This window comes from Eleginops maclovinus, chromosome 7 (assembly GCF_036324505.1).
Source record: "Eleginops maclovinus isolate JMC-PN-2008 ecotype Puerto Natales chromosome 7, JC_Emac_rtc_rv5, whole genome shotgun sequence".
Lineage (NCBI taxonomy): Eukaryota > Metazoa > Chordata > Actinopteri > Perciformes > Eleginopidae > Eleginops > Eleginops maclovinus.
In genome coordinates, this window is record NC_086355.1 from 7,434,330 (window position 1) to 7,444,427 (window position 10,098).

Consider the following 10,098-nt stretch of genomic DNA (forward strand, 5'->3'; position numbering starts at 1 on the left):
AATACTGGGAACAGGCTACTGTATGCAAGGTCATGTTGAATAAAGTAAGGTTATGTTATGTACTGTATGTCTATTGCTTCCATGTTTGTGTCTGTTATAGGATAACTAACATATGAGAAATGATAAAAGTCCATACAAATAGTTCTGTTAGATATGCTAATTAACATTAGAATGTGATAGCGTTGATATAAAATACATTCAAGAAAGAATATACATTTTGTACAGTAGTTTAAATGTATTCTCTTAAGTAAACAACAATATGTTAAAATAAATTAAATATTGTACTTTATAAGTATACAGAAATGACCAATTCAATAATTCCAATAGAATTCAAATGTAATTATTCAAATTGGAGAAATATTATTTTGTAAAGAAACAAACATCTTAATACTTCCATTTCATACCATTTCACTTTAAATGATTAACTTCATTATAGGTAAATATATATACTGTATATACATACACCTCAGATTGCCACTCCTCAAAAGGCATGTAAATAATAAAAGAACACATATTGATATGAACTACAAACAGGGCAGCTAAACAACAAAGTAATTGACACATTAGTAGATAAAGCTATATTGATTGCCTTTATTGCACTCAGAAAAAGCCCCCGGCCCTAAATATTGCATTATCTTATTTTATGTTTCACACAAGAGTCTGCTAAAAGGCTACATTTGTGAAAAGTTGTAGAAACAGAGGCAGCAATATCACAATGTCAACAACACAGTAACAGATAGCTGTAGGTGCATGTTACTAAAAAGGTATATTCAATATGTAACTGTCATTTGTCAAAACACCAAGATAAAGCTTTTTATCAGCTTGTAAAAACACAAGAACCCATATCACCATAAACATACTGATAAACAGCAATCCATTTTTATCTATAATCATATATGCTTCTTCTCCAGGGAGCGCTTGGGGATATTCAGCGACACCATTTTTCTGTAGAGTAAAACAAAACAAAAAAATGTAATATCAAAGCAAACAGATCTTTTACATTTATGTTCATTAATTCACACTTTTATTTATGCATTTATTTTCTTACCTCTGGTGATCTCAAAGCAGTTTTCACAGTGCACCATGCGTTTGTAGATCCACATGCTGTCCCCAGCTTTCATATAACCCATATTGCTGTTACACACCTCACACTGCAAAAACACACACGCATGAGTAAAATACACAAACACACACTTAGCAGTCAGCTGCACAATACCTGTTAGCAGAGAAGAACACTTTATCTAAGTATTCCCATTTGAAGCAGATTTAAAATTCCCCTAAAGGCGAATATTGTGGCTAATACTCTGAAACATCAACAGCTGTAGTTGCTTTTTTATGTTGCAAATTAAACCCCTACAGGTGTTTACAATTACTCAGGCTGATTAGGCTGCTTGTCAGTTGGGAGGAGCAATGCAGGTAATTACCACGAACTCTACGCACTTCACAAAAGAAGTAGGAATGTATTTATTTAAAAGTACGAATTGCAACTTATAGAGCGTCTTATAGTTCCTTAAACACTGATTTAGCTAAATTTTGATTGAATGTTGTTCTACTCACTTTAAAGCAGGTAATGTGGCAGTTGATCTTCATGTCATCCAGGACCATCTTGGCGTCACCAGTGAAGGGCTTACGGCAGTAGGTGCACAGGTCTTTCTCAAGCACCGTCCTGTGTGGGACACAAGAGTGTTAAGAAAGTCATCATATATTTGTTGCTGAACTAGGATATACAGTCTCTGTCTTTGACCTATATGGTCTAAAATGTGTTTTTTCCTCTAGTGCCACCAGCAGATTTATATTTTTGTAAAATGAAAATGAGCATAATAGGGCCCCTTTAAGACGATGAGCATGCCTTACATAATACATGCCCTCGATCACCATGTTAGCATTATCATTGCGAGCATGTTAGCATTGGGACATTTGCTCATAGCACCACCAAGCCTACATACAGCCTTGCAGGGCTATCAGTACGATTGTTTACTATTAGTCTTTTGTTTTTATGGAACTTCTGTTTCCAAGTTTCTACAAATAATGTGGTTACAATTCTTACCTCTCAGGAGCTCCATACACACTCTTCATGGAGGATGAGTAGACTGAATCTGACACGTCATCTGACCGGCTGTGAGAGTAACACAAATACCAGTTTCCATAAGGGTCTTGCTTTACTCCCATATAATGTTTGAACAACAGTATTAAACATGTTTAATTTCATGAAATACCTGCTGCTCCTGTATGTTTTTGAGGTGTAGGAGGTGGGACTGGAGATACTGGTGTACTCATAGCTGTGCAAAAACAAAGTGAACCATAGATGAGTAATACTTCTACTTCACTGTACATGCAGAGATAGTAAATGTTTTCTCTGATTCCTACCTGGAGTTTGGTTTGGAGTAAGAGTAGGACTTGTCGCTGCTGTAGTCGTCACTGTGTGTGCAAACACAGAACAGATAAGGGATATCATAAAGACTGCAGCCACATTTTCATCTGGTTGTACAGCATAGGCCCTGCAATGGATGTGTGTGTGGGTGTGAGAGCTGTCGATAATAGTCAAATGATTACCTGGGTGTGCTGCTGATGGTGTAGGAGGAGGTGCGGGTGGAAGGAAGATCATCAGTGTACGAGCTGTAGCTGTGTGTCCACAAGGAATATGAATGAGTTGCAAATTGTACTCAACACTTTTTTATCTATCGATACATTGGATCTTTATATATTTTTTAATTGTAGATATTATACTATTTGTTCTTATGTAATCTCTCTCAATACACATTGTTGATTCTTGACCTATTAAATATAATTACATTCACATCAGACCCAGCTGTACTTTGTCTTCATGTTCACAAGCAAACAACAACAAATTATTGTCTTGTTTTCCTGATATAAACAGTCAAGAAACGGCGAAAGATACAAATGCCATGATCTCTAAGATAAACTTAAATGTCAGGTTTCCAAAAAGGACATGAAATCAATGCATACTCTAATATTGCTACACAGATGAATGTGAATTATAATTTCTATTTAGCAATTTGATTAAATGCGACAAATGCTACAAATTGTTGGCTCTTTTTTTCCCTTGCAGGTTAAAATCTTTAAAGAAGCCTCATTGAATGAACATTGCCTTTGAATTTTTTCCCCCCAACATATACATGTAAAATGTTTTTGATGAATTAGCATTCAAATCCAAATGATTGTTATTTTGTAATTGAAAACTACATTTAATACAAACACGTATTATCTGATCTGGTTTGGTTTACAGCCAATCTTACATTACATCCTATCATTTTCTGTCAATAGACAATTTTCTTCATATGTCATAAAGCCCCATTTTATCCTACTTCAGTAGTCAGCATGTTTACCTGGAGGTCCTTAGGGTGGAGGATGGGCTTGAACCTCTAAATGCATAAAACACAATGTCAGAATAAATTAGGATAACTAAATTTAACAAGCAAATAACCATTGCATTACTTCAATTATTCAAATCCAGCACTCACCCTCTGCTGCTCTCAACTGTGGTGATCTCTCTCTTTGAGATGCTGCTGCTGCTGCTGCTGCTGCAATGACAGTGTAATTATTTCAATGACATGATAAATAAATGGTTGTGTTTTGTGAAATGTTATTCACCGAGGCATCTCACCTGACAGGAGAGGACAGGCTGGACGCATTTGTAATGCCACTAGGCAAGAGTGTGCCATACAGGTCATCCTCGGCCCTGTAGAGACAACCAAATCACAAATATATGAGTTTGTGAGTAAAAAACACTTTTTCATTTTAAAATAAAAAATGTGCAGAGGCAGGTCGATCTTACGAGGCAGAACTCCTAGTCGTGGTGGTAGTTTTAGTCTCCTTTCTGAAAAAAACAAAACAAAATATTGTTATCAGACTGATTGGTATTTAATGTTATCGTCAGTTCGTCAATGCTGTGACTCACCCATTACTGCTGCTTCTCACTGTCACGTACTCAGTGCTGGAGACAGTTGTTTTGCTGTAAAGAGAGAGATATACCTCCATTACATGTATAGTTATTGTAATATTATTTGATTTCCTTGACTTGTTATGGATATAATTCATTTTCAAGGTTTTTCTTGAAAATATCACCTGTCTGTGGGTGAGTAGTCATCCTTGGTCTTTGAGGGGACGAGTGTGTTAAAAAGATGGTCCTCCGCACTGCACAGAAATACAGGTTAAGTTGTAGGTGATGTAAACATTTAAGCATATTATTTTGAGTAAGGAAGCTTTACACTTCTTATTAATTCATCTTTTCTATATTTTCTTTAAACATCCTATTATCTTTCTGGTAAAATGTACTTTGTCTTACTTTATTTAAAGGATATCAACAATAATGGTAGGGTAATATTACCTATAAATTAATTATTATACCTATCTATTCCTATCTTTGTTCTAAGGCACGGAGACACACTGAAAGGGGAACAGGCATTGCAAGACCACACTGTACACTCACACCATTCACACGCCCACAGACCATCTGGGCTTCAAATAAGCCTCTGTGCATGGAGCTAAATCTTTATTATGTATAGGCTCAGTGGCAATACAGTATATAGAGGATATCTTTATTGAAGTCATGGTTTTAAAGCATAAGGCTAACATTTGTCTATATTTATCTTTTCGTCAACAAATCCCATGAAACCAAGTACTTTATGACTTTTCTAACCTGTCTTTGGCACTCAGTCCTTAGCCCATTGGCTCCAATTGAAGATGTATATATAAATATATTTTAATTTGTTAGAAAGGTCTCAGTCATTTCCGTTACTGTATATTAAGAAGACATTACTTTAACAGGACTAAACAGTGCGTTTCTAGTGGCCTGTTTTTAAGAGGAAAACATTTAGTTTTTTCTATTATTACATTTTCTTCTGACTATAACTGGAATTTAAAGTTACCAGAATAATACACAGCCTCCCCCTGCATTGTACACACTATGGGAAGAAAACTCACTCAATGTCAGCGCTGCTTTTCACAGTGACAGTCTCAACCGTGGAAACAGTCTTTTTGCTGTAGAGAAAAAAAAGTATGTAGTTACTGACGGCCTGACATCACAAACAACATCATTTATTTTGTAGGCTTTTCTGTATGAAAATATCACCTGTCTGTGGGTGAGTAATCCTCCCTGATCTTTGAAGGGATGAGGGTATCAAAAAGATCGTCCTCAGCACTGCAGAGAAATACAGTTTATGTTGTAAATGATGTAAAGATTTAAATTATATTATGATTTAATAATATGTTTTGTCCATTATATATCTTACTCGTTATTGCTGCTAACAGTTGTTTCAGTCACTTTGGTTGTCTTTGTTGGTGAGAAGCTTGAGTACATTGTCCTGTGAGAAAATATATGAGATTTACCATTGTAGTGAAGTTCAAGTTTGTACTTGTGCATTTCAACAAATGTTATAATTTTACTACAGATATTGTACTTTTCACCTAGCTATTTATCTGAAAACTACAGTTGTTGGTGACCTTTCAGATGAATTCAAATTAACATATTGGATACACTGATAAAAAATGAGTTTCAATGAGTGATTCCCAGAATTTAGACATTTAGAGGCCCAATCGGATTAAATGATCATATATTTCACCAAAGAGTCAATAGATGAAAATACATTTGTGTAGCAGTTGATATTTAGTAATTTTATTTTAACTTAAGAATATGATCTGAGTACTAAGACCACCATTGAATATGTTGAAGTATATTTTCACCCTTTGCTTGTATTCTTGACCCTCTCGCTGAATGTCTCAGTCATGGTGGGACTCTTAAGCACAGGGGATCTGGAAGAAAAAAGTCAGTTGTCATTAAACAGATATCAGTGCTAAGATAACACATCATAATGGTGTTATATTCTCTACCTAAGACTCTGGGTGGTGGTGATGGTGGTCTCAGTGGTTTTGCCATCCTTGGAGACAGAGGAGGTCCTTGTGCTAAAGAAAGAGTGATACAAAACAAATTTAAAAAATGCTCTGAAAATATTTTTCTTTTTTGGTTAGTAGCAAGTGTTAGTACCTTGTCTGAGGTTTCCCTATGACAGTCATTTTGGGAGTGGTTCTGTTGTGATATGATAAATACAAAATTACACATAATGTTCTCTGTTGATTTTTGCTTTGAGTTTAATAGACTGAAGACTTTACATACCTGACCGGCGAGTCGGACTTCACAGATGAGTAGGTGCTGCTACAGAGAGGCAGATTGTTAAGATAACTTCGTAATAATGGAACACGAAAGAAGCTAAATATTGCACCATTTGTTCTTTTATTATGAAAATGTACCTTTTGGAGTAGGAGGATGTCTTGCTGGAGGGGAGGGTGCTGCTTAAAAGAGACACATTGTTAAGCCAGACATTTGGTTAAAATTACTCAAAGTGACTTAACATAGATAAAGGATTTCAGCATAAATGAACAGATAAAATCATTACAATGCTGCACTGTGCGTCTGCAGAGGATAACAATTATAATATAATTATTGTACCAACCTGCTGTTCAGATCTTCCTGACTTGCGCCAAATCTGCAAAAACAGAGACACAATTAAAGTTTCTGCTATTGTGTTGTTTTATGTGTTTTAAATAATGCTAACCAGACCTTTAATTAAAATCTAAATACATTGGAACGTCAGTATACTAAAAAGATAACAGAATGTTTATTAATATCATACCTCTTGCTGAGCGCCTGCACAGATGTGGAAGTTTTTGTAGTTGTGGTGGTTTTTACTTCTTCCCCCCCTGGACTGTGAGCAAAGGGTAATCAAAGACATCATTTTATTTACGACCAGATGCCAATGTTATTGATAGTTTCCCATTAATGCAACCCTTATTTTAATAAATATCTAAATGTTTGTTTTACCCCACAGAAGTCTCCTCGGTTTTGACCTGGCTTAGAACAGTCTTGCCAAAGTTTGGGTCTCGACTGAAGGAGGAAAGATCACAAGTTAATTAATTTACACTACCAGAGGTGACTCATGGCTGTCTCTTGCAAAAGGAATGTACAAAGAGGTTTATTTTAGACAAAGGCAAACTTAGACTTGAAATACAAGTCACACCCAACAGCTGTTTGGCATTTCCTGAGTATATGGGTTTGCCAGTTTGAAATATTTTATCTGTGTTTCAGTTTTCATGACTCACTCGACAGCTTCATCCTCATCGTCCACTTTTCTGATCCAGCTGTTGTCTTTCAGCAGAGTGGCTAAAAACAAAAAAGACAAGGAACACTTGAGTGTCTCGAACTCACATTTTAAAGGAAGTTAGACATATTTTGAGCAGGTAAAAACTTAAATCAATACAAAAGTGCCTATTCATTCAGCGTATACTGTATTCTTTTGACATTGTACACATAATATTCCACTTTGGCTTTGAACGTACTGTTTCCTGGAGATACTCAGAAATTGATGATGTTGAGGCTGATACAAAATAAATATGCAGTGTGTTTTAAAGTGTTCAGAATTGTCTTGCATTGGAATGGACAGAAAGTATGAAATGTGCTTAAATATTTGAATAAAGAAAAATGATTGCCAATGGTTGGCATTTGAGTAAAAACCCACAATTCAAATATTTGTTTGTGTTTGAAATATAATTTGGTTGTGAATGGGTTCATCATTGTTCTTCATTATACACAGGCCTTTCAGTTCAGCCTCAAGAATATGTTGTCATTTGGCGTTTTCTTTCATCCATTATACTGTTTTTAATCACTCTTCCTATTTTTTATTTTATTTAACTATATGACAGTTCTATTTATCCTGTGCATAAGTCTCACGTTACTTTTACTTGTTAATTATCAGCTTGTTCATTGAACAGTAATGCACTTTGACTCTTTGACTTATATATGAAGGGGTACTATACTAAATACTCAAAGATTATAAACCTTTATTTGTTAATATTTTAAAAACCTGGTAATAACTCCTATGGCTGTGATTAAAGGTTAATGTGCAATAAATAAAAAATGTATATAAAAATAAATGAATGTAAAACAAGAAATAGAGAAAAATATATTATGGAAAAAATAAGTCAATTCAAATACCATTTATAAACGGGTATTACAGAGTTGTATTAACGTCATTTGACAAATGTTACCATTGGATATTGACATTAAAATGAATTTAATTATGTTCTGCATTTTATTAATTTATATTTCTTAATACTTACGATTCTTGTATGCTGAATACTTGCTCATTTTGAAACCTGTGTGTGTGACAGAACAAGAAGGGAATTCATCACATAATGAAACCACAGAGTACATTAGCCACTACATGGTACTGTGGAATAGGATTTGACCTGAGATAACTACACAAACTTAACAATCAAAGCTTTTACTAAAGTGATTGTTCTCCTTATGTGCACTTACTCATGGCATCCAGGGTTTTCTCACCATGCCTGACATAATTCAATTCTGCTCAACCCTAAACTCACTGATTGAGCCCCAAACTGGTTTGTCTTGATCTGTGCCCACATGGAGACACACCTACTCTTCATAACACACCTTTTTCAAACACAGTATTGTCGGCAAAACATAGGGGCGTACCAGTAACATGCCATTTGCTATTCATGATAAGATCATGGCCTTTCAACTACATGCACTATAGAGCACAAACAAATCCATATCAGGAACAATTAGGCATATATCCACAGCTGGAAGGGAAGTTATATTTTGTAAATTGTCTGATGGAGGTTGCTCTGTCAAATAAGTGCCATTTGCCCCTTAAAAGTGTGTTTAGAGTTGGGTTTTTCTATATTACTCTGGCATGTGTGGAGTTGTTTGAATATCACAGATGATGAGCTAAACAATGAACTTTTTTATTTGAGTTGTCTTTAAATGTTCACTACTGTTGAGTAAAAACACATTATGATTGATTAAGTGGAATCCTTGAATTGCCTTTTTTTAGCATTGGGAAGCTGAAAGACTTTTTTCTTGAGGATACTTTAGAAATGTACTGTCAATAACACACTGGTACTGAAATTACTGAAGTGATTGTATTTCTACAAGATGCTTTAATATTTTGTCCCCCATAAAATATTACTAATAGTGTGTAGCAGATCAGATAGTGTGTAGCAGATCAGATCAGATTTCTTAAAGAAGTTTAGCAGCGTTGACTGAAAGCGTTATCAAGACCGAACATGTCAGTTCCACCTCTACAGGTTAGCATTAAAAATACGCAAATCATGCAATGTTTGCTAAGCACCATTTCTGCTCTATGGAAACGTTTGATCTTAAGCAAAACATCAAAGAAATAAAAGTGTCTGTTTGTGTGCGATGTATCCCTATAAGGAATCAATGTACTTAAAAAGAACATCATTAAATGGTTTACAATATGTTCTGCTTCTATTTTCCAGGACCATTACACCCTAGTTTTAAACATCTGGCTCACAGAACTCCTAAAATCATTCCTTTTTTTAGAAGCACTTTCTTTTTCTATGTCTTACATTTCATTACACGAAAATACAAGTGTAAGCTGGCAACTGGCAAAAGATTAGTAAGTAAGAGACAGGGTACGTACCTTCACTGATGGCTAGTTGGACAGATAAGTAAACTCTGACTGTATCTCAGGTCTAATCACCTGTCTATCACTCGACAGTTTGCACTCCTTGTCATTCCTTGTGCTTTTAACCTTAAGGGAGGAGATTCTGAGGCCACCCACGGGTGTGGCTTCAGACGACAATCAAAGAAAACGCTCACTCTCTCACTCCAGATTTTTCTCTTTCTGTCATCGGCGTTTATACCTTAATAATGTACGGCTGTCTATCGACAAAAAATATGTAATTGGGTGGAGTGCTGAAGGACTTGAAATTCAACTTCGAGGAAGTAGAACTGCAATGTGGGTGTGGAAGTGTGTGCCTCTACCTTCTATAACTTTGAAGTGATCTGTAATATGGTTTTACGAGACACTATTAAATAATATCCTATGTGAAAGATGTTTTCCATATTCATTGTCACATAAAGCAAGAACACTATAAAATGCATTTATCTGTGGTCAAGATATGCGAGTTACCTGTCCCCTTGAACTTTGAACCGAGAACAAAAGGCTCTCTTTTTAAATCAGTGACTGGCTGAGAGTGGACTTCGCACTTTACACGTGTTTGCTACTACAATTACAGTAAGGTTTTACTGGGTTT

At 35.4% G+C, this 10,098-nt stretch overlaps 1 protein-coding gene across 11 annotated transcripts; it reads right to left on the reverse strand.

Annotated features, from left to right (window-relative positions):
• Positions 1-571: 571 nt before the first annotated feature.
• On the reverse strand, positions 572-9,720 carry scel (sciellin). 11 transcript variants are annotated; one of them, XM_063888055.1, is made up of 27 exons: positions 9,483-9,720; positions 8,134-8,169; positions 7,117-7,177; positions 6,839-6,901; positions 6,651-6,722; positions 6,471-6,503; positions 6,268-6,306; positions 6,134-6,169; positions 6,005-6,046; positions 5,851-5,922; positions 5,704-5,772; positions 5,253-5,324; positions 5,093-5,161; positions 4,945-5,001; positions 4,087-4,155; positions 3,920-3,973; positions 3,797-3,838; positions 3,626-3,700; positions 3,483-3,545; positions 3,348-3,383; positions 2,554-2,622; positions 2,368-2,418; positions 2,217-2,279; positions 2,048-2,116; positions 1,558-1,666; positions 1,049-1,151; positions 572-945 (listed from the first exon to the last, which is right to left on the reverse strand). In XM_063888055.1, exons 2-27 carry the CDS (start codon positions 8,159-8,161, stop codon positions 929-931), a joined length of 1,533 nt encoding a protein of 510 aa, XP_063744125.1. In that variant the 5' UTR covers positions 8,162-8,169; positions 9,483-9,720; the 3' UTR covers positions 572-928. The 11 variants fall into 11 exon arrangements, with proteins under 11 accessions (XP_063744125.1, XP_063744122.1, XP_063744124.1 ...); XM_063888052.1 differs by having other exon boundaries at positions 6,134-6,172; XM_063888054.1 differs by having other exon boundaries at positions 6,268-6,309.
• Between the last annotated feature and the right edge of the window lie 378 nt (positions 9,721-10,098).

Coding starts and splice junctions, on each gene's coding strand:
- scel (XM_063888051.1), bottom strand. CDS start 8,161: ATGAGCAAGTATTCAGCATACAAGAATC. Junction 7,178..8,133: donor GTATTCAGCATACAAGAATC/GTAAGTATTAAG, acceptor TTTTGTTTTTAG/CCACTCTGCTGAAAGACAAC. Junction 1,152..1,557: donor GCCACATTACCTGCTTTAAA/GTGAGTAGAACA, acceptor GTGTTTTTGCAG/TGTGAGGTGTGTAACAGCAA.